Source organism: Protomyctophum parallelum (genome assembly GCF_964188405.1).
Source record: "Protomyctophum parallelum genome assembly, chromosome: 17".
Lineage (NCBI taxonomy): Eukaryota > Metazoa > Chordata > Actinopteri > Myctophiformes > Myctophidae > Protomyctophum > Protomyctophum parallelum.
In genome coordinates this window covers 40,337,155-40,362,154 of record NC_139719.1, presented here as the reverse complement: position 1 = coordinate 40,362,154, position 25,000 = coordinate 40,337,155, and the positions used below count along the sequence as shown (strand labels likewise).

The window sequence follows — 25,000 nt, the reverse complement described above, 5'->3', positions numbered from 1 at the left end:
TCAAAGATTTGCGCCACATTTTCAAGACTTTTCAAAATTAGCATACCCAGAAGCTCGTAGCGCGCCACTCGGTGGTGCGCTATGAACGTTTTACTTGTGTGTGTGTGTGTGGGGGGGGTGTGTGTGTGTGTGTGTGTGTGTGTGTGTGTGTGTGTGTGTGTGTGTGTGTGTGTGTGCGCGTGTACAGTAGTCACCTTCTGTTTTCCATGCTCGATGGTTTGTGTACGTGTATATGCATATCCACATGTCTGTACAGAGGCCGGTGACTTGTGGATTGTTTACTGTTGTGTGTGTGTGTGTGTGTGTGTGTGTGTGTGTGTGTGTGTGTGTGTGTGTGTGTGTGTGTGTGTGTGTGCATGTGTGTGTGTGTGTGTGTGCGTGCGTGTACAGTAGTCACCTTCTGTTTTCCGTGCTCGATGGTTCCGTCGGTCAGACCACAGGCCAAAAGACCACAGGCCAAAAGAATGAAGCGGTGTCATAGACCCACCTCATGCACATCACACACACACACACACACACACACACACACACACACACACACACACACACACACACACACACACACACTTTGACTGTCTTTTCCCACAGTCAGCTGCCCACAAAGGGAAGTTCCCTATGTCTGGGCCCTGCCCAGACATAGTGTCCTGGGCCTGTCTGTCTGTCTGTCTGTTATTAATTCCTCATGTATTTTTTAAAGTTATCTGGGAACATCTGGTCTAATTGAGGCACAGTTCTATGTATGAGATACTGTAGATATAGACCTACTGTATATGAGCTTTTCTGGGCTGTGGCTCAGCGGTCCAGGCTACCTTGGCTGGTAATCCAGTCTGGCAGTGTGGCCGCGGGTTCGACTCCCGATCCCGACGGCCTTTACTGCATGTGTGTCCCCCATCTCTCTCCCCCATTTCCTGTCTTCCTACTGTCTGTCTGTCCCTCCATAAAAAATATAAAATAAAGGCGAAAGCCACAAAAAAAAGACAATTAAAGGACCGCTCACGCTGTCAACACCTAAGCTGTAGAGTGTAGACACTATCATTTTCTTTGGGTGGAAGTTGTGGGATTTTGGTGGAAGTGCTATACCGCTCAAGGAAATTACGTTGACTCTTTACAAATCTGTTTACATCTCCGTGAATGAAACAAGTGTTGTGATTGGTCGGAAATATAATGTATCCGGAAGAAACACATCTGCCTTAGGTCGTGAGCAGGCTTTTCTCTCTGTCTTAGGTTGTGAGCAGGCTTTTCTCTCTGCCTTAGGTTGTGAGCAGGCTTTTCTCTCTGTCTTAGGTTGTGACCAGGCTTTTCTCTCTGTCTTAGGTTGTGACCAGGCTTTTCTCTCTGCCTTAGGTTGTGAGCAGGCTTTTCTCTCTGTCTTAGGTCGTGACCAGGCTTTTCTCTCTGTCTTAGGTTATGACCAGGCTTTTCTCTCTGTCTTAGGTTATGACCAGGCTTTTCTCTCTGTCTTAGGTTATGACCAGGCTTTTCTCTCTGTCTTAGGTCGTGACCAGGCTTTTCTCTCTGTCTTAGGTCGTGACCAGGCTTTTCTCTGTGCCTTAGGTTGTGACCAGGCTTTTCTCTCAGCCTTAGGTTGTGACCAGGCTTTTCTCTCTGTCTTAGGTTGTGACCAGGCTTTTCTCTCTGTCTTAGGTTGTGACCAGGCTTTTCTCTCTGCCTTAGGTTGTGACCAGGCTTTTCTCTCTGTCTTAGGTTGTGACCAGGCTTTTCTCTCCGTCTTAGGTTGTGACCAGGCTTTTCTCTCTGTCTTAGGTTGTGACCAGGCTTTTCTCTCTGTCTTAGGTTGTGACCAGGCTTTTCTCTCTGTCTTAGGTTGTGACCAGGCTTTTCTCTCTGCCTTAGGTTGTGACCAGGCTTTTCTCTCTGTCTTAGGTTGTGACCAGGCTTTTCTCTCGGTCTTAGGTTGTGACCAGGCACAGGCTTTTCTCTCTGTCTTAGGTTGTGACCAGGCTTTTCTCTGTGCCTTATAGGTCAAAAGTGGTAAAGTGGTACGTTAAGGAGACAAAACAAAACATCATAGACATTGGTCATAAATAATAGTTACTATTTTGGCTCAGTTGATATATGAGCTTTCATATCCGAATAAAATGTATAGCATATCACAGATTCTTAGCAAGGATACCTTGGTCGTAATTTGGTTGAATTTGGTCAAAGCTAATGGTATATATTTCACTACATATGCGCAGGACTACTGTGTGACAAAATCCAAGATAAGGATAAGTGGTTAATGATACCTGTGTCTATCTCACAGGGGGTTCCTCTCACATGGTTGTATGATTAATACAGTATACTAGCTATAAACTTGTTTTTGCTATTATTCATTTTTATTGGATGGTTGCCAGTTCGAACCCTGTGGGCTCCCCCAGAGTTAATGTGTCTTGCTAAGTGTCCTTGAGCAAGACTCTGAACCCCTAATTGCTCCCGATGTGCTGGTTGGTGCCTTGCATGGTTTCCGCCACCATCTGTGTATGAATGAATGAATGTGTGTGTGTGAATGTGTGAATGTAATGCACAATCTATGTGAAGGTGTGTGAATGGGTGTGTGACACATGTATGTAAAGAGCCTTGGATATATTAATGCACCATTTACCATTTTAGTGGAGTAGAAGTAAAATTATTGGAAATATTCAAGTAAAGTTAAATCAAGTCAAAATTGTACTCGGATGCAGTGCTTGAGCAAATGTAGGCCTATACTTAGTTACCTTACACCACATGTTTTGTGTAAGACGGTGTGTTACATAATGTTGTGTTATCATCAGACATTTGTATTGTAATAACAGTTTTAATCTAGTTATTTGTGGACCCAGGGATTGAACTTTTTAAATAATGTGCCTCTACTTATTTCTGCTGCGTCTCTACATATCGTGACTGCGTTCGTGCAAACCTTTAATCTTCAGGGGGGGGTGATTACTCTGGATAGCAGGAAAGGTTGTCATTGTTATGGTTTATAATTCCAAACAGAAGATTACGGGATCTGTTGTTTATTGACTTTACAGCGCGGAGCAGTATACATTTCACAAGCTAGTTAGCGCGCGGCACGCTGCTGCGTCGTCATCGTGTGGCTGTGTTGTTCAAATGTGATTTCTGGCCTGTCGAGATTAGATTAGAGAGAGAGAGCGACCGCCGCGTCGGTCTGGCCCATGTATCTGTCATTATACAATGGGTCGTTTCGAGGAAGCAATCTGATTTAATTGGTTGAAATAGCACATAAAAATGTGGTGGAAAACAGAGCTACACTTTCTAAACCACCTGCCCACTATTATATACCAAGACATCAGAGACACGTACTTCCCACAGATTACACACATACAACGCGAGTTTGAAACTATGACCAATGACAAAAAAAACTCCCATTCCTATTTGGGAGAAATACAACAATGTGCAAAACACGGCAGCAAGATTTGTGAACTGGTACAAAGTACAGATGGACACATGCATGCAGAGAAAGGAGGTAGGGATGTAGCTCTGGTCCATAGCTATACATCCCTACAGGGATGTAGCTCTGGACCAGAGCTACTTCCCTACAGGGATGTATAGCTCTGGCCCATAGCCTTACTCATGGTCCAGAGCTACATCACTACCTGCTTTCTCTGCACGTTTCCAAATCTACACGTTTCCAAATCTACGTTTCTAAATCAGCCCCTGCCCCTGTAAACACAAAAAAGCCCTTGAACACGAATGCAGCATGTACTATTATGTACTATACAGTATATATTATTATGTACTATAATATGGTGAAAGGAATGCAAAATGCCACTGCTTTCCATGCCATTATACCGAAAGGCATGCATCTCCTCTCCTCTCCTCTCCTCTCCTCTCCTCTCCTCTCCTCTCCTCTCCTCTCCTCTCCTCTCCTCTCCTCTCCTCTCCTCTCCTCTCCTCTCCTCTCCTCTCCTCTCCTCTCCTCTCCTCTCCTCTCCTCTCCTCTCCTCTCCTCTCCCTTCCTCCCCTCCCCTCCCCTCCCCTCCTCTCCTCTCCTCTCCTCTCCTCTCCTCTGTGTGTTCTAACTTACATGCAGGACCCTTCATGGAAAACATTGCGTAGTTCTGCTTCTGCATCTGATACGCATGTATAAGTCATTAAGTGTTGAGATGGTTGGAGGGGGGGGGGGGGGATTTTAAATGTGGGTCAACTGGTGGTTTGTGGGATTGTGGAGCTGTGTGTGTGTGTGTGTGTGTGGGGGGATTTAAAAGACTTCAGTGCACTGTGCCTACCCATGATGCGACCGCAGGTCGCATCATGTGTAGGTACAGTGCAAGGAATAAATGCATTCGCCATGTATTTGAAGGAAGTCTGATCCAATCATTTTTAGATTTCTCCAGTTTAATCCTGCGTTTAGGTTTTGTTGTGTTCAAGATCTGATTTTAGGTATGTTTAAGCCTCCAGGGAAATCCGTGTTGAGGTTCTTAATCCACTGTTTTTCATTAAAACGTCTTTGTCCTACCGTCCAGTTGGGATTGTGTTGCAGTCCAGTGCATTCTAAAGCTTCAATGCCATGAGCCATAAAATGTTGCACAAATCTTGTGGTTGTCTTTCTGCCATTGTTAATATTGTATCTGTGTTGTCCCAGCCTTGTACCTATTGTTTTACCTGTTTCTCCGACATATTGTAAACCACATTTGTTACATGTGATTAAGTAAATGCAGTTGCTCGTTCTGCTTGTTAATCGTTGTTTAATCTCTAAAACGCGTTTTGTAGTTCTATTTTTGACTAATTGTTTGGGTTTGAAGTATTCTGGTCCCTCGCGTGCTGGTGCGTTGATTTCTTTTAGTTTGCTGTGTACTAGATAATCTTTAAGGTTTTTGTTTTTTCTGTAGGCTGATATAATTTTATAATCTTTTAGAAGATCATCCGTTCGGTTCTCAAAGTTCCTTTTTATTCTGTTGTTGGCTAGTGTGCTCTGTGTTGAATAACTGGTTATCAGGGCCAATTTAGGGCCTGGATCTCGTACTCTTATTTCTAAAAAAGTACTTTGAGCTTTCCGGAGGAATGTCCTAGTGTATCCCCTTGGTCTAAGTGCTTTAAATAGTGTTTTACAAGCTATTTTGAAATCACTTCTTTGCGTGCAAATCCTATGGAATCTTAGTAGTTGTGATTTGACTATCCCTGTGTAACAGTGTGTCGGGTGGAATGACGTTTTGTGTAATAGGGCGTGGGTGTCTGTTTCTTTAAAGAATACTTTTAAGTCTAGTTTCCCATTTGTGTTAAAGTTTGGGCCCTTGAAGATTGTTACATCAAGAAAGTCAATCCTTTCAGTGTGTGTCACAAATTTTATCGTTATGGATCTGTGATGGCTATTAAGAACATCAATAAATTCCTGGAAATCTTCCTTGCTATGTTCCCATATTCCAAAAATATCATCCAGAAATCTATAATAATGTGTTGGTTTAAGTCTGCATTTTTCTAGTGCTGTCTGTTCCCATATGCTCATGTAAATGTTTGCATAAGATGGTGCAAATCGCTTTCCCATGGCCGTCCCTTTGATTTGTAGATAACATTTGTTGTTAAAGGAAAAATCATTCTGGGTTAGATTTAAGTCTAGTAATTGGAGTAATTCCTCTTCTGGTCGATTTGTGTCTGGGTACTTATTAAATACTTCTTTAACTGCCAGTAGGCCTGCTTCTGTCTCAATGTTTGTGTAGAGGCTGTCTATATCTATCGAAAACAACAAGGCCTCTTTTCCTACTATAATAGCTTTAATTTTGTCCACAAAATCGTAAGTGTCTTTTATAAAACTGGGGTGTTTTATCGACAGTGGGTTTAGGAAGTATTCAATAAACTCTGCTGTCTGATAAGTCTCACTGCCACAGTCCGACACAATTGGTCTACCGGGTGGAACTTCATATGGTATTGTCCATGAATCCGGGCTTTTGTGTATTTTTGGTAAAAGATAAAATATCCTAGCTCGAGGGCTGTCCTGTCCTATTAAATATTTATGTTGCTTGGCATTTATGTGTCTTTTTTCCCTCAGTTTGTTAACAATGGCTTGGGCTTTTTTCGCTGTCTCTAGGTAAATTGGTTGGTCTAATGGCCTATAATGATCCTGATTGTTAAGCTGTCTCTCACCTTCTAACAGGTATTGGTGTCTGTCCATAATTACTATGCAGGAGCCTTTGTCTGCTGGTTTGATTACGATCTGTTTGTTGTTAATTAGTTCTCTAAGTGCCCTGGTTTGTGCTAATGTGAGGTTATCTTTTTCTTTAATGTGCCCTGGAATGTGTCTTACCGTATTTAGGTCATCCTTGATTAGTTGTTTAAGGCTGTTTGGGAGTACCGTATCAGCCGGTTCCCAGTTTGAACCTGGTCGAAATGGCTGTATTATTTCTCCTGTCTGGTCCATTCCAAAGTGTGTGGCTAGTTTCAGTCTGCGGTGATACTGGGAAAGGTCTTTCTTTAACCTGTTCGTTTGTTGTTTGTAGATGTCCAGAGTTGGAACAAATGAAAGCCCCTTTTCCAGCAGTTCGGTCTGGTGTTGGTCTGGTTGGAAGTAATGCGACAAATTAATTATGTTAGACTTACTCCCCCTCCTTTCTGGGTTTATGGGGTCAATAAGTTTAAACTAGTAAGCCAATTTTCAAGCATTGCTTTGCCTGTCTCTTTTTTCCAATGTATGTTATCAGGACCCACTTTAAAATCCCTTTCATCCAATTTTGGGAGGAAACTATTTTTATTTGTGATATTGCGATTTAATTCTCTTAAGTTGTCTTTCTCCCTGTGTGGGAGGTTATTTGAGTAGTTGATTAAAGGTATATGGATACTTGCGGTTGGAAATGCGTTCTGTGCTGCTACGATGGTCTCTCTCAAGGCCCTCTGTGTTGTTTTTTGATTATTTTGGCTTCTCTCGTTTATCCCAACGGATAGGATACAGTGTGCTACTGTGGTGTTTCTTGGTATTCTCTCCAGTAAGACCTTCGTGTGTTGGAATTTCATTCCTGGGTAGCCATCCACTTGTAGATCCTGTCGTCTGAGAGATGGGAGGAGAGATGGGATATTGCTCAGGTTTGAGTCTCCTATGATGACGATGCTTTTCTCCGGGTGTAATCTCCAACGCTGGTTTTTCTTTTGTGTGGAGATGTGTCTGTAAACTTCTCCTGGGGTCCTTGGCTCCATGATCTCTGGTTCGTCTGTTTCCTGTCTTCGGTTCTCTCCTGGGTCTGTCGTGGTCCAGGTAGGGGTTGCTTCTGTGTCCTGGGTCTGGCCATGTGGGGTCCTCTCCTCTCCTGGTCCCGTCCTGCTGCGGGCCGTCCTCTGGGGCTGTGGCGTGTCATCTGGAATGGCTCCCTTGGCCTTGTCTTTTTGGCTCCGTGTTTGCCTCTGCGGTGTACTTATCTGTATTGGTGAGGTTAGGCGAGGGAAGTCTACTTCCGAAAGATCTCTTCTAGGTTGGACTTGAATTAGGGTTGGCGGTGGGGCCCTGGTGATAAATACTTTGGGGAAAGCACATAGGGAGGAGGGGGTGGGGGTCAGGGAAGGTGGGGAGAGGGGGGCAGAGGATACACAGGGGTGTGGTAATGGAGAACAATGGGGTGCTCTACCAGCAGATGGGGCAGGGGGAGTGGAGATATGCATAGCAGGAATGGGGGAGGTAGGGGGTGAATTGGGGACCGGGGTAGAAGGGGGGGGAGTGGGAACCTGTGCAATAGGAATCGGAGGGTGTGAATTGGGGACATTCAGAGGGACAACAGTGGGGGGGGATGGGGTAGACATGACAGTTCTAGTTGTTCTAAGCTGTGTGATTATAAGTTGGGCTTTGTTTATCTCTAATTGTTTTAACCTTTTCCCTAAGTTTTTTCTAGACCATCTGATTGCTATGGTAAAGGCTTTCTTTTCTTCGTCCTCTGTTAGGTTATCTGTTAATTCTTGTTTGGTTGTGTTTATCAGTGTAGTGTAGTGTTCCTCTAGGGCTAAGATTGTTGTATGGCACCAGTGTCTGGATATCCCTTCAAGTAATAGGGTGGTTTTATCCGTTGGTTGAGCTGGTTTAATCAAATTAATGAGTTCAAGGGTTTTCCTTGCTATACTTGCTGGTGGTCTGCTCGAAGAATTTACATTCTGCAGATGATGTGTACTTATGATCAATTTGTTCATGGTCCTGATGGCTTTTAAGAAGTCACCTCTTTCTGTGTGGTGTGTGTGTGTGTCGATGTGTGTGTTGTATCTTACTGGACCCGTCCGGGTCTGGTGGTGTGGTCTCTCTCCGGCTCTTGGCTGATGTCCTGACCGCTGGTCCTGCTGTCTGTTGTTCAGCCAAGGTTTCTGTCTCCGGCGGATCTGTGGTCTGTAGTCAGGTCGTTGATTGTTTGGATTTCCCTGTGGTTGATGGGGAGATCTCTCTCTGGGTCTGTTCCTCATCCAGGGCTCCTCCAGCCTAGGCCTGTCTTCAGGCGGTTGGGTGTTGATTCTCTCCTGGTGATATGGCTTGTTTCCAGGCCATCGTCCCGGTGGAGGTTTTTGTAAGTATGGCCCGTCCTCAGGCCATGTATCATCTTCAGTAGTTCTGCGATGGTCTCTCAAGTGGTTCATCTGGGGGGGGGGGGAGCTCAGTGACCAGCTCATGAACAAACATTATTTATGAATGACTGAGACCTTTTGTAAAGTAATCACTTCTGGAAAATAACAGAAGACATGTAACACATTATTGTCTGCTGTGTTGCTTTTCGATGTGTGTACACTGTGTAATTTTATAGAGTTATCTAAAGAGCACAAAGTACCATTCTGAATGTACCAAAGTATATCGCGAGACTTCCCACCGTTTCCTGTCTTGTCAGCCAAATCCCGCGATACTTCGGAGCCAGAAACAATACGTGCTGCTGTTTTGATCCTCAGATCAAATGATATACTGTGCACTCTGTGGTCTGTGCACTCTGTGGTCTGTGCACTCTGTGGTCTGTGCACTCTGTGGTCTGTGCACTCTGTGGTCTGTGCACTCTGTGGTCTGTGCACATTGCATTAGAAAACAACCTGTGATATGTCTTCTTTTATATTCCTGAACCGATTCCTGACCCTGACAAAGCCTGTAGCGTGTGGAAGCCCCATAGATCCATAGACCCATGGCATCCATAGATCACAAGGTAGTCGTAATGAAGTAATAAATATAGCAATAGAGTCAAAGGGTGCAGATGAAGAAGAGCTGCACTAATCGGCGTCGTTAAGGCGTGCATGGCAACAGTTTGTGTTGTGCGTGATTTCACAGCAGAATAGATATATAAGATGATGCACCGTGTTGATAATGACTGTAGACGTCGAGAGAGAAGTGAGATCGGTACAGACAGACAGACAGACATACAGACAGATGTTGTCTTGGACTGTTTCCAAAGCAGGAGGACCAAAGCGAGCCTATCATGCTGCTGTAGCAGTGAAGAACAAACTGTATTCCTTTGGAGGTGAAGGTGATGGATGGAACTACATGGAATGGAACCAAGACATGGACATGGATGTCCATGTCTTCAACACAGTTTCTTTATGCTGGAAGAAGTTACCTCCAGTGGATCCTGGAAGAGGAGGACGACGCCGCCCAGAGGTTCCATCCATATGCTACGGCCACACAGCTGTGTTGGTTGAAGATACAGTCTACATCTGGGGAGGCGATCGTTTCGGCAATGTGCTTTATGCATATGATGTTGACGACCACATATGGTTCAAACCCAGGGTTTCTGGGACTGTTCCGGAGAAGAGGATCTGCCACTCAGCCTGTGTGTTGGAGAAGGTCATGTTTATCTATGGAGGACACTCACTAGGACAGACTGGAGTCACTAATGACCTGTACAAGTTGGACACCAGCACAATGGTCTGGTCTTTAATTACCACCAGAGGAACTGGTGTTTCTGCTTCATTTGCTCACTCTGCTACTATCATCGGGACAAAGATGTTTGTATTTATGGGTATTTATGGGTACCAGTGGTTCTTCAGAGTTATTGACACAGAGACCAACGCCTGGCTGGACACACCTTCTGCACAGCTTCTACCAGAAGGACACTACATTCTTTCAGCATTTACCTACAATGGAGAGCTGTACATATGTGGTGGCCGCAACGGTGACCAGACCTTCAATGATGTGTGGAAATTCAGTCCAGAGACCTTCTCCTGGAAGAAGGTTGAGACCAAGGGGAAAGGACCATGTCCAATGCAAGGTATGTGCTGTTGCATTGTGGGAGATCATATCATCCTCTTTGGAGGATTCAAAGGAGATGAACAGCTCATCAGAGATAACATTTTCTCTGATGAGCTGTTCATCTTAGACTTTAGTCCTCGTCTTAGGACGTTATGTAAGCTAGCAGTTATTCAGTACACTCTGGACCAATCAGAACTCCCACACGACATCAGGTGGGAACTGGGAGCCATGACAACCAACGACAAAAGATGACAACAACAACAGAGACCACATTCCAGACGAAGGAACAGCGGAAAGATCAAGAAATGATGGATCAACATCTCAATGGTTCATGAATAGTGTTTATGAGCTGGTCCAGCCCGCTCCTTGTGGGCAACCAGGAAGTGCAGCACCCCCACCAGGCTACAGTGTGGCTCACTCTAGCCTGTGGACGACCCGGCCGCGACTGAGTTGTTTTTATTGGTGCGATGTTGATCATGGATTTATAAGCTCCCAAACCTCGGAATTTGTCTCATTTTGAGCAGAAACGTGACTAACGGCGGGGCTCCACCGGGGGCGTGTTTGACACCCGTCAAAAAAACGAACCGGGGCAATTTTATTTAGGGAACATTCCCTGACGCTGACGGAGACGCAACGCTGACGCGCACGTGCACGCTTATTACACTGGGGCTCCACTGGGATTCGCATTTAGACCATGTGAGTAAAAATGCGAGTACAATGGATACAATAGCTGTTCACGAGATTATCTTGTTTCAGCACAGATTGTGTAAAGTAAGTAAATAGTAAATGGTGCATTTATATAGAGCGTCGCAGTCCCTCCCTCTTTCAGAACAACGAACGGCCCAGGAAATGAAAACGCAATGCATTTCCCCATAGGCAGTTCTTATTTATTTTATTTAAAGACCTTTTAAGCGTCGTACGAAGCCAACTCTTGTCGTGACAAATCATGACAACACACAGAATTTTTTCGGGCCAAACAAAGAATTAGAAAGTAGAAAAAAACGGCAACACTTTTTTTGTTGTTTTTCTTTGTAATTATTTGTTTGGTCCAAAATATTGTGTGTGTTGTCATGATTTGTCACGACAAGAGTTGGCTTCGTACGACGCTTAAAAGGTCTTTAAATAAATTAAATAAGAACTGCCTATGGGGAAATGCATTGCGTTTTCATTTCCTGGGCCGTTCGTTGTTCTGAAAGGTGGAGGGACTGCGACGCTCTATAGCGCCTTTATCCAAGGCGCTTTACATAGATTGTGCATTACATTCACCCATTCACACACACACATTCACACTCACATTCATACACCGATTGCGGCGGAAGCCATGCAAGGTACCAACCAGCACATCGGGAGCAATTTGGGGTTCAGTGTCTTTGCCCAAGGACACTTCGACATGTAGACAGGAGGAGGAGCCGGGATTCGAACCGCCGACCCATGGATCATTGGACGACCTGCTCTACCTCCTGAGCCACAGCCGGTCATTTGGGTGGGTGGGGGGGGGCACTAAGGGGTGGGCGCCACAAAACTAGTGTCATTTGTACTGTTGACCTTGTATGCATTTCGTTCAACTCTGACCCCTCTGTCACATCATGGACTCATAGTTGGTAAGCAGATAGATAGATAGGTGAACTCTGACCCCTCTGTCACATCATGGACTCATAGTTGGTAAGCAGATAGATAGATAGGTGAACTCTGACCCCTCTGTCACATCATGGACTCATAGTTGGTAAGCAGATAGATAGATAGGTGAACTCTGACCCCTCTGTCACATCATGGACTCATAGTTGGTAAGCAGATAGATAGATAGGTGAACTCTGACCCCTCTGTCACATCATGGACTCATAGTTGGTAAGCAGATAGATAGATAGGTGAACTCTGACCCCTCTGTCACATCATGGACTCATAGTTGGTAAGCAGATAGATAGATAGGTGAACTCTGACCCCTCTGTCACATCATGGACTCATAGTTGGTAAGCAGATAGATAGATAGGTGAACTCTGACCCCTCTGTCACATCATGGACTCATAGTTGGTAAGCAGATAGATAGATAGGTGAACTCTGACCCCTCTGTCACATCATGGACTCATAGTTGGTAAACAGATAGATAGATAGATAGGTGAACTCTGACCCCTCTGTCACATCATGGACTCATAGTTGGTAAGCAGATAGATAGATAGGTGAACTCTGACCCCTCTGTCACATCATGGACTCATAGTTGGTAAGCAGATAGATAGATAGGTGAACTCTGACCCCTCTGTCACATCATGGACTCATAGTTGGTAAGCAGATAGATAGATAGGTGAACTCTGACCCCTCTGTCACATCATGGACTCATAGTTGGTAAGCAGATAGATAGATAGGTGAACTCTGACCCCTCTGTCACATCATGGACTCATAGTTGGTAAGCAGATAGATAGATAGGTGAACTCTGACCCCTCTGTCACATCATGGACTCATAGTTGGTAAGCAGATAGATAGATAGGTGAACTCTGACCCCTCTGTCACATCATGGACTCATAGTTAGATAGGTGGCTAGTACGTTATCGTAGTAGTAGTTGTTTACACCTTTTGTACAGTCTCTCCTCCCTTCTGCCTGCCTGCCTGCCTGTCTGTCTGTGTCTCTCTCTCTCTCTGTCTCTCTCTCTGTCTCTCTCTCTGTCTCTCTCTGTCTCTCTGTCTCTCTCTCTGTCTCTCTCTCTGTCTCTCTCTCTGTCTCTGTCTCTCTGTCTCTCTCTCTGTCTCTGTCTCTGTCTCTCTGTCTCTCTCTCTGTCTCTCTCTCTGTCTCTCTCTCTGTCTCTGTCTCTCTGTCTCTCTCTCTGTCTCTCTCTGTCTCTCTGTCTCTCTCTCTGTCTCTCTCTCTGTCTCTCTCTCTGTCTCTCTCTCTGTCTCTCTCTCTCTCTCTCTCTCTCTCTCTGTCTCTCTCTGTCTCTCTGTCTCTCTCTCTGTCTCTCTCTCTGTCTCTCTCTCTGTCTCTGTCTCTGTCTCTGTCTCTCTCTCTCTCTCTCTCTCTCTCTCTCTCTCTCTCTCTCTCTCTCTCTCTCTCTCTCTCTCTCTCTCTCTCTCTCTCTCTCTCTCGCTGTCTCTGTCTCTCTCTGTCTGTCTGTCTGCTGTGAGCTCATTAGTCTGTGGGGTTAGTTCAGAACGAACCAATCCAGGAAATGAGAACGGAAAAAAAGGCCAGGAATGTAGAAGAGAGTGCCAGCCAGGTATACTGCTGTGTGCGTGCGCTTGCGTGTGTGTGTGTGTGTGTGTGTGTGTGTGTACCTGCGCTTGCGTGTGTGTTTGTGCATTTGCATTTGTTTATGTGTGTACTCTGCTCTCGTATATGTTTGCGTTAAAGCCAGGTCATTATGCTTAGCGGCGCACCGGTCGCTGCTGCGCTGCTAAAATAGCCGCCGATCTGCAAAGTCACACCACATGATCGCGTTATTGCGATCATGTAAAATTCTCCATTCATGTCAATGGGAATTTAATGTTTGTGTATAGGACGGAAATCTACACTAATAGTGATATATATATATATACTGTATATATATATATAGGAAAAAAGGCTGAAGTTTTTGCTTCTCGCTGATGGGGGGGTGGTTTGGACTCTTGTTAAAGCTATACACGGGACGCTGGAATCAAACACTCATCCGGAGTTCATTCCTCGACCGCGATAAAAAGAACAACAACGCTGTGTGATGTGGTTACATGTGCTGAAAAGCATGCGACTTGGAGCACACAGGGGTGTGTGTGTGGGGGGGGGGGGGGAGTGTGTGTGTGTGTGTGTGTGTGGGGGGGGGGGGGGGGGGGAGTGTGTGTGTGTGTGTGTGTGTGTGTGTGGGGGGGGGGGGGGGGGGTGCGAGAGAGAGGACGACAGACGTCGTTAACTCCGGGAGCAGTGAGTGAACCTCCATACTTTGTGTCTGCTCCAAGCCATGAAGTGAACCCGAGGGGATAAGAGGCATGCAGCAGCAGCGCATGCACGCTTGTACGCATGTGTTTGCATGCGTGCGTGCGTGTGAAAGTAACTTTGTTTCCTCTTTTTGTGTGTGTGTGTGTGTGTGTGTGGTATTGCTCATATTTTCCATTCTGCAGAAATGCCCTAAAGCATAGCTGAAGCTTGATGTAGTCAGTCAGGCTGTAAAAAAGAATTACAAAAATAATCGCACACACCACACACACACACACACACACATGCGTCTCTGGCCCACCATGGCCGTATTTTGCGTTCAGCTTCTTCTCCGTTGTGCCGTTGCCATTATTGGTGGTTCCTTTTAATGCACTTCTTCTGTCTCTTTGAAGAGTTCCTTCCTTCCTTCTGGTGTTTCTGCAGTGGGTTCTGTCTATGGAGAGAGAGAGGTGTGTGTCTGCGTGTGTCTGTCTATGGAGAGAGAGAGGTGTGTGTCTGTCTATGGAGAGAGATGTGTGTGTGTGCCTGTGTGTGTCTATGGGGAGAGAGGTGTGTGTCTGTCTATGGAGAGAGAGGTGTGTGTCTGCGTATGGAGAGAGAGAGGTGTGTGTGTGTGTGTGTGTGTGTGTGTGTGTGCCTGTGTGTGTCTATGGGGAGAGAGGTGTGTGTCTGTCTATGGAGAGAGAGAGAGGTGTGTGTGTGTGTGTGTCTGCGTATGGAGAGAGAGGTGTGTGTCTGTCTATGGAGAGAGAGAGAGGTGTGTGTCTGTCTATGGAGAGAGAGAGAGAGGTGTGTGTCTGTCTATGGAGAGAGAGAGAGAGGTGTGTGTCTGTCTATGGAGAGAGAGAGAGGTGTGTGTCTGTCTATGGAGAGAGAGAGAGAGGTGTGTGTGTGTCTGCGTATGGAGAGAGAGGTGTGTGTCTGTCTATGGAGAGAGAGAGAGGTGTGTGTCTGTCTATGGAGAGAGAGAGAGGTGTGTGTCTGTCTATGGAGAGAGAGAGAGAGGTGTGTGTCTGTCTATGGAGAGAGAGAGAGGTGTGTGTCTGTCTATGGAGAGAGAGAGAGAGAGGTGTGTGTCTGTCTATGGAGAGAGAGAGAGGTGTGTGTCTGTCTATGGAGAGAGAGAGAGAGAGGTGTGTGTCTGTCTATGGAGAGAGAGAGAGGTGTGTGTCTGTCTATGGAGAGAGAGAGAGGTGTGTGTCTGTCTATGGAGAGAGAGAGAGGTGTGTGTCTGTCTATGGAGAGAGAGAGAGAGGTGTGTGTCTGTCTATGGAGAGAGAGAGAGGTGTGTGTCTGTCTATGGAGAGAGAGAGAGGTGTGTGTCTATGGGGAGAGAGGTGTGTGTGTCTGTCTATGGAGAGAGAGAGAGAGGTGTGTGTGTCTGTCTATGGAGAGAGAGAGAGGTGTGTGTCTATGGGGAGAGAGGTGTGTGTGTCTGTCTATGGAGAGAGAGAGAGGTGTGTGTCTGTCTATGGAGAGAGAGAGAGAGAGAGGTGTGTGTCTGTCTATGGAGAGAGAGAGAGGTGTGTGTCTGTCTATGGAGAGAGAGAGAGGTGTGTGTCTATGGGGAGAGAGGTGTGTGTGTCTGTCTATGGAGAGAGAGAGAGAGGTGTGTGTGTCTGCGTATGGAGAGAGAGCGGTGTGTGTCTGTCTATGGAGAGAGAGAGAGGTGTGTGTCTGTCTATGGAGAGAGAGAGAGAGAGGTGTGTGTCTGCGTATGGAGAGAGAGGTGTGTGTGTGCCTGTGTGTGTCTATGGGGAGAGAGGTGTGTGTCTGTGTGTGTCTATGGGGAGAGAGGTGTGTGTGTGTGTGTGTCTGTCTACTCCACAGCCAGGCCAGTCAGCACCGCATGGGTCTGGTCTGGTCTTCTGTTGTAGTCCAATGTCTCTAAGATGATAGGGAGTTGTAGTCCGATGGAGAGAGAGCCAGGCCAGTCAGCAGTGCATGGGTCTGGTCTGGTCTTCTGTTGTAGTCCAATGTCTCTAAGATGATAGGGAGTTGTAGTCCGATGGAGAGAGAGCCAGGCCAGTCTGCAGTGCATGGGTCTGGTCTGGTCTTCTGTTGTAGTCCAATGTCTCTAAGATGATAGGGAGTTGTAGTCCGATGGAGAGAGAGCCAGGCCAGTCTGCAGTGCATGGGTCTGGTCTGGTCTTCTGTTGTAGTCCAATGTCTCTAAGATGATAGGGAGTTGTAGTCCGATGGAGAGAGAGCCAGGCCAGTCTGCAGTGCATGGGTCTGGTCTGGTCTTCTGTTGTAGTCCAATGTCTCTAAGATGATAGGGAGTTGTAGTCCGATGGAGAGAGAGCCAGGCCAGTCTGCAGTGCATGGGTCTGGTCTGGTCTTCTGTTGTAGTCCAATGTCTCTAAGATGATAGGGAGTTGTAGTCCGATGGAGAGAGAGCCAGGCCAGTCTGCAGTGCATGGGTCTGGTCTGGTCTTCTCTGGTCCATATAGGCTGGCACCTATAGGGACGTGCACACATAGACATCAAAGGGGGCTTAACCCATTCTGACCTGAGATCAGATTCATACGAGGTTTCCGCCAGACACACACTGGTCTGATGAACCCATTCTGACCTGAGATCAGATTCTAAAAATGTCACTCGTTCTTCGATTTTTTCAAAAATAGCAGACCTACAAGCTCGTATCGCGCCACTCGGTGGCGCGATATGAGCTTGTAGATCTGCTATTTTTAAATAGCTAAAGCATAACATGATGCTAACACCAAAATGGGTGCCCGTTCAGAATGGGTTAAAGCCCCTGCCCTTTTACCCCATCTGTTAAACAACTGCCCTCTCCAGACCACGAATGCAGCATTTACAATTTAGGCATTTAGCAGACGCTCTTGATCCAGAGCGACTTACATTAAGCAAAAACAAAAGCATGGCATACATCACATATATTATAAAAAGTAGTTATCATGAATCGTATATAAGCTAAGAACGTAACAGTGGAGTATCTATGTCAACTATACATACTATTACTATACCATATTATATATTATACAATATACATGTGTACTATAAAGTGCTATGACTACATGAAATGCAATTCTAGTGCTGTCTACGTAACAAGCTATAAGTCTGTCTAAAATACTATCTAAGTCGACATTTACTACACGGTGAAAGAAATGCACAAACGGGGTCCTTTCCTTTCCATGCCATACCGGAAGGAAGGCAGCGTTCAGGAGAATTGTTTTTTTCTCCAAAGTCTCCTGAACTTGAACGCAGCATTTTGCGTTGAACAAATTGCACCTCCATCTCCACTAGCTAAAGAGTGCAGGGTTGCGCCCCGAAAATAGCTGATCTACAAGCTCTCAAGGCGTCGCGCCGTGCGACACGTTGAGAACTTGGCCGCTTTAACCCCCCGCACCTAGCTTACCTTGTCATCGTCATGGGCTTCGCATATAGTCACCGTTTGGCATGGCCCTCTAACCATGTTGACAAGTTTCGCGAAAATCAGTCTTGTTCCCCAGTCAGTCAGTTGTTGAGTCATTGTATCCTGTCACCTGTTCCAGTCTGTTTGAAGTTGTTCATGTTCACCTGTCTTCTGGGGTGCAGTACTTAGTTTAGAGTAGTACTTAGTTTAGACAATACTTAGTTAGACTAGTCATTGGTTAGACCAGTCATTAGTCCTACAACTATACAACCTATCTCAAACCCTCACCCTAACCCTAACCTCCCACGGGGCAGCACACCTAAACCTAACCTTAACCCATGTCTAACCAATGACTAGTCTAAACCTAACCTCCCACGGGGCAGCACACCTACAGTAACCCTAACCTTAACCCATGTCTAACCAATGACTAGTCTAAACCTAACCTCCCACGGGGCAGCACACCTACAGTAACCCTAACCTTAACCCATGTCTAACCAATGACTATAGTCTAAACTAAGTATATGTACCCCGTCTTCTGTATTAAGCCATTTTGGGCGGGAACCCCTTTTGGCGTTATAGCATTACGTTATGCTTTAGCTATTGAAAAATAGCAGATCTACAAGCTCATAGCGCGTCACCGAGTGGCGCGATACGAGCTTGTAGGTCTGCTATTTTTGAAAAATCGAAGAACGACTGACATAGAAACATAGCTTTTTTTTCCAGAAAACTGTCAGGATTTAGAAGACATTTTTAGAATCTGATCTCAGGTCAGAATGGGTTAAAACACCAATTCATGGTTTTGAACACTACCATGCCTGGCTGTCCTGCGTTTGGGTTTTTACCTCACCTACACGTGACAGCTACATGTATAGCAACAACTAATGTGACACAGAGGTATAGCAACAACTAATGTGACACAGAGGTATAGCTCCCGGATTGAAAGGTACTGTAAAACACCGTATAGGTTACAATGGGTCTAAATGGGTTAAGAAACAACAACAATGTGTCAGCCGATCTGCTATTTGTTGAGTATGTCCTTTTAACGGCGCTATAGTATATGCATATCAGCCAAACGGATGAATCCGTCTGGGCTTTGGGGTCTGGTGTTGGTCGTTCGCTGCCTTCCTTCAGGCGGCCGTATATAGAGGTTGTTTTGACTGTCGTCCATCTGTAGTCTGTTAAAGCAGGGATGTGGTGGATATACTCAGACAAATTAAAAACAGGGCCTTTGGCACTTAACGATATTAGCGGCGTGTTCTTGTCTGTTTCATTGTCCTTCAACTTTCAGAGAGTGGGTGGGCATGTTTTTTAGAAAAACAACACCCGGTCCAAAAGCACTTATTTTCTTTCTTTTCTTCTTTTTAAACACAGTTTTATTGTGATCCAGTCAGGGCTGGACTGGCCACAGGACGTACCGCCGGGCATATTCCCGGTGCGCCGCGACCGTATAGGGGGCAAATGAGTGACAAATAAACCCTAGAAAAGGGTTGTGTAGTTGTCTGTTGGTTTGTATCATTTATGTTGTTCTGTAAAAGTGGTGGTATTATTAGGGGCTTGTTTGTTTGTGTGTGCCTCGACAGAGCGGGTGGTAGATTTTCTGATATCTGCGTGCTGGTTGTGGTGGGTGGGCCGGTCTGGGCCAAATTCACCGGAAATGACCGGGCCGAATTGTTGTCCCAGTCCAGCCCTGGATCCAGTCCTGTGGTTTAATCAACCTGTGGACCCACTGAGCGGGCCATGAGGTTATAATTGACACCCCAAAATAAAAAAAATTACATGATTATTTCTTTACCTTGAAATAGTGAATGCATATAAATAAGAACTTGAAGTATACCGTGTTAGTTCTATTGATTGATCATCATTCTAAAAACCAACCAAAATTATTTATGTTTTTTTAAATGATATAGTCTCACATGGCTGCATGGGCCCAACAGATATCTGAGTGGATCACTGTGAGATGGAGGATGACTGATTCATGCAGTCACACCTGGCCTGAGTCAAACTAGAACTGGACTCAGAGCTGGGCGTGGCTGCGCACCTGTTGTGCATCATGGACTTGATCAAGGTCACAACAGGATATAAATCAGTCATCTCCACAAACACTCAGAAGAGAGAGAACGTCTGTCCGGACAGTGGAGAGCTCTATCGCCTCTCCTGTGTAAAGTATTATGTTGTGTTATTCCCTCTGCACATGGAGGAATAAACCAGTCTACTTAAGAAAGCTGCCCTGTGTTGTGTCCTTCCTTGCCCCGGTTAGTGACTAGTCGGTCACAATCACATATGGATTTTGAGTTGTTAAAAAAAGAATGATCTCAGCAAACGCATTAATACGAAATTCGCCCGCACGTACTGCTAAAGTCTGGTGAGCTCAATGCGGGCTGAAAAGAGCGCTTTTTTTTTCTCCACTGACAAACCAAACTACTGTATATACGCCCACTGTGTTGAAAAGCATTCCTGATACCCTCCCAACATACTGAAGGACCACCCATTCCTGATACCCTCCCAACATACTGAAGGACCACCCATTCCTGATACCCTCCCAACATACTGAAGGACCACCCATTCCTGATACCCTCCCAACATACTGAAGGACCACCCATTCCTGATACCCTCCCAACATACTGAAGGACCACCCATTCCTGATACCCTCCCAACATACTGAAGGACCACCCATTCCTGATACCCTCCCAACATACTGAAGGACCACCCATTCCTGATACCCTCCCAACATACTGAAGGACCACCCATTCCTGATACCCTCCCAACATACTGAAGGACCACCCATTCCTGATACCCTCCCAACATACTGAAGGACCACCCATTCCTGATACCCTCCCAACATACTGAAGGACCACCCATTCCTGATACCCTCCCAACATACTGAAGGACCACCCATTCCTGATACCCTCCCAACACACTGAAGGACCACCCATTCCTGATACCCTCCCAACATACTGAAGGACCACCCATTCCTGATACCCTCCCAACATACTGAAGGACCACCCATTCCTGATAGCCTCCCAACATACTGAAGGACCACCCATTCCTGATACCCTCCCAACACACTGAAGGACCACCCATTCCTGATAGCCTCCCAACATACTGAAGGACCACCCATTCCTGATACCCTCCCAACATACTGAAGGACCACCCATTCCTGATACCCTCCCAACATACTGAAGGACCACCCATTCCTGATACCCTCCCAACATACTGAAGGACCACCCATTCCTGATACCCTCCCAACATACTGAAGGACCACCCATTCCTGATACCCTCCCAACATACTGAAGGACCACCCATTCCTGATACCCTCCCAACATACTGAAGGACCACCCATTCCTGATACCCTCCCAACATAACGAAGGACCACCCATTCCTGATACCCTCCCAACATACTGAAGGACCACCCATTCCTGATACCCTCCCAACATACTGAAGGACCACCCATTCCTGATACCCTCCCAACATACTGAAGGACCACCCATTCCTGATACCCTCCCAACATACTGAAGGACCACCCATTCCTGATACCCTCCCAACATACTGAAGGACCACCCATTCCTGATACCCTCCCAACATACTGAAGGACCACCCATTCCTGATACCCTCCCAACATACTGAAGGACCACCCATTCCTGATACCCTCCCAACATACTGAAGGACCACCCATTCCTGATACCCTCCCAACATACTGAAGGACCACCCATTCCTGATACCCTCCCAACATACTGAAGGACCACCCATTCCTGATACCCTCCCAACATACTGAAGGACCACCCATTCCTGATACCCTCCCAACATACTGAAGGACCACCCATTCCTGATACCCTCCCAACATACTGAAGGACCACCCATTCCTGATACCCTCCCAACATACTGAAGGACCACCCATTCCTGATACCCTCCCAACATACTGAAGGACCACCCATTCCTGATACCCTCCCAACATACTGAAGGACCACCCATTCCTGATACCCTCCCAACATACTGAAGGACCACCCATTCCTGATACCCTCCCAACATACTGAAGGACCACCCATTCCTGATACCCTCCCAACATACTGAAGGACCACCCATTCCTGATACCCTCCCAACATACTGAAGGACCACCCATTCCTGATACCCTCCCAACATACTGAAGGACCACCCATTCCTGATACCCTCCCAACATAACGAAGGACCACCCATTCCTGATACCCTCCCAACATAACGAAGGACCACCCATTCCTGATACCCTCCCAACATACTGAAGGACCACCCATTCCTGATACCCTCCCAACATACTGAAGGACCACCCATTCCTGATACCCTCCCAACATAATGAAGGACCACCCATTCCTGATACCCTCCCAACATACTGAAGGACCACCCATTCCTGATACCCTCCCAACATAATGAAGGACCACCCATTCCTGATACCCTCCCAACATACTGAAGGACCACCCAAACCATTCCTGATACCCTCCCAACATACTGAAGGACCACCCATTCCTGATACCCTCTCAACATACTGAAGGACCACCCATTCCTGATACCCTCCCAACATACTGAAGGACCACCCATTCCTGATACCCTCCCAACATACTGAAGGACCACCCATTCCTGATACCCTCCCAACATACTGAAGGACCACCCATTCCTGATACCCTCCCAACATACTGAAGGACCACCCATTCCTGATACCCTCCCAACATACTGAAGGACCACCCATTCCTGATACCCTCCCAACATAACGAAGGACCACCCATTCCTGATACCCTCCCAACACACTGAAGGACCACCCATTCCTGATACCCTCCCAACATACTGAAGGACCACCCAAAGACTTGGCTTCGGCTTCTGCGATGCGGTTACGTTTGACATTTCCAGTCACCATGCAGTCGCATCAGTAACTATCGATGATCGTCTGCCCAGCTACACCAGAGTAATAATAATAATAATGGTGGATTCAGCCTCCGATCTTTAGGCTGCTTCTGTTCTTTGTGTTCTTTGTCTGACTGTCTGTACATATTAGTGCTTTGTGACAGTAGTTATTCAACCCTTTTCATGTCAAGGTCCATTATTTATTCGGCATATTATTGCTTATAGCTACTTTAAAGAAACGCAGACGTTTAACAATAATTTGCTGGGGCCACCTGGAACGCCCACCGGTGGTTGAGGACCACTGGTTGAGGCAGGGCCGGTTGGGCCCTAGGTGGCGCTATAAGCGAGCGCGCATGCATGTGCGGGGACTCTTTTTTCCGGGTATATGCGGTTATAAGTCGAATTTTAGGACATCTGCCGTGGTTTTGGTACGGTTTTAATAAATTTTTATTAACTTACCATTTTTTGTTGAGTGATGCTTGGAGTTGGAGTCATGGTTGTGAGTACCAGGCGACATGCTAACATGCTAACATGCTAACCCCTGTCCTCTGTGTCGTCGGCAGTGATCCGTGCCAAGGTGGTGGGAGAGAGAGAGGTGGATTCTGGGAACGACATCTACGGGAACCCCATCAAGAGGATCCAATATGACATCAAACAGATCAAGGTTAGGAATTTACACACATGAGCGCACGCACGCACGCACGCACGCACTGACCATTAAATAAGGAACACTATACATCCATTTTCAACCTTATGTTCATATCTCTGCCGTCTGGAAGAAACCACCTAACTCCAAAATTTAAAATTTTCAGGAACCAACACACAGACGTATTAAAGGGTGTTCATTTTTTAACTGTGAACTGAACATTTTTAGTGGGGAACCAATCATAGTCACTGTACGTTGAAAAGTGTTTAACCCATTTTGGGCGGGAACCCCTTTTGGTGTTATAGCATTAACACCAAAAGGGGTTAATGCAGATCTACAAGCTCGTAGCGCGCCACCAAGTGGCTTGTAGGTCTGCTATTTTTTCTTAATCGAAGAACCACTACATAGCTATTTCAGAAAACTGTCAGGATGTAGAAGACATTTTTAGAATCTGATCTCAGGTCAGAATGGGAACAAGTAGGAAAGAAATGGTGGTATTTTATCATTTTCAGTGAGGAAGCAATGGGAACTCCTTTTGGTGTTAGCATTATGTTATGCTTTAGCTATTGAAAAATAGCAGATCTACAAGCTCATAGCGCGCCACCGAGTGGCGCGCTACGAGCTTGTAGGTCTGCTATTTTTGAAAAATCAAAGAACGACTGACATAGAAACATAGCTTTTTCAAATTACTGTCAGGATGTATAGATGCCCCGCCCCCTTTGATGCTTTTTGTTTGGTGGAAGAGGCTGGTGCCCAGATGCTGTCGCCCTTTGACCTTGACCTTTTGACCCCTGTCCAGATGTTCAAGGGGCCCACCCAGGACATCGAGTCCATCTTCACGGCGCCCGTCTCCGCCGTCTGCGGCGTCACCTTGGACACCAGCGGCAAGAAGGAGTACCTGATCTCAGGTCTGTGTCTGGGAAGGGAACGCCCTTTAGTCGTTCTGTTTCTGAGGGGAGTACCTGATCTCAGGTCTGTGTCTGGGAAGGGAACACCCTTTAGTTGTTCTGTTTCAAGAAGGAGTACCTGATCTCAGGTCTGTGTCTGGGAAGGGAACACCCTTTAGTTGTTCTGTTTCAAGAAGGAGTACCTGATCTCAGGTCTGTGTCTGGGAAGGGAACACCCTTTAGTTGTTCTGTTTCAAGAAGGAGTACCTGATCTCAGGTCTGTGTCTGGGAAGGGAACACCCTTTAGTTGTTCTGTTTCTGAGGGGAGTACCTGATCTTAGGTCTGTGTCTGGGAAGGGAACACCCTTTAGTTGTTCTGTTTCTGAGGGGAGTACCTGATCTCAGGTCTGTGTCTGGGAAGGGAACACCCTTTAGTTGTTCTGTTTCTGAGGGAGGGACGCTATATAGCCCCTCCTATATGCCCAGCGGTGGGGGGGGGTGTGTGTGTGTGTGTGTGTGTGTGTGTGTGTGTGTGTGTGTGTGTGTGTGTGTGTGTGTGTGTGCGCGCCCCATAGCGATGATTCGACTGTCTTGAGGGCTTAAAACCCATTTAGACCATGAGGTCGATTCTACAAATGCCTTCTAAATCCTGACAGTTTTCTGAAAAACCTCATGTTTCTATGTGTCAGTGGTTGATAATGTATGATGATAAGAGTGCCCCTCACTTCACACAAGTGTGATTTAAAAAAATTATCTTCATAGGTTATATTGGAAGGTTGGTACTGTAGGTTGATTATAGATTATCCTTGATTTCTGTAGGACTATACAGATAATGATTAAAATAAAAAGTCAGTGGCTCACTGAATATGGCTATAGTCCGCCCAGCGTTGTTGTTTTTGGCAGCAAATAGTCACTTGAATATAGTTTTCATTTAGTTTCAGTCACATTTTAGTCACCTGGAATGTTTTAGTGTTAGTCTAGTTTTTGTCGACCACACCTTCAGTTGATTTAGTCGACTAAAATGTGTAATTGTCGGGCCTTGATGCCTTCGTAATGATTTTACACTTGCTGAAAATAGCAGAACTACAAGCTCACAGCTTGCAATTTGTAAAATGTGTAATTGTAAAATGACTTATACAGGATCTCTTGTCCACTAGTCCCTTCCTAACATTTTAGTCTAGTTTTTATTTGTTGATGAAATTGTCAGTA

General features: G+C 46.0%; 1 protein-coding gene across 1 annotated transcript in view; it reads left to right on the top strand.

The window, feature by feature from the left end:
- LOC310875104 (metalloproteinase inhibitor 2-like) overlaps window positions 1-25,000 on the top strand; it is a 43,515-nt gene that overhangs the window by 6,236 nt on the left and 12,279 nt on the right. Inside the window, exons 2-3 of the mRNA XM_083788175.1 lie at window positions 22,822-22,922; window positions 23,704-23,812. Coding sequence (XP_083644301.1) covers window positions 22,822-22,922; window positions 23,704-23,812 — 210 coding nt within the window. The remainder of the gene's footprint in view (window positions 1-22,821; window positions 22,923-23,703; window positions 23,813-25,000) is intronic.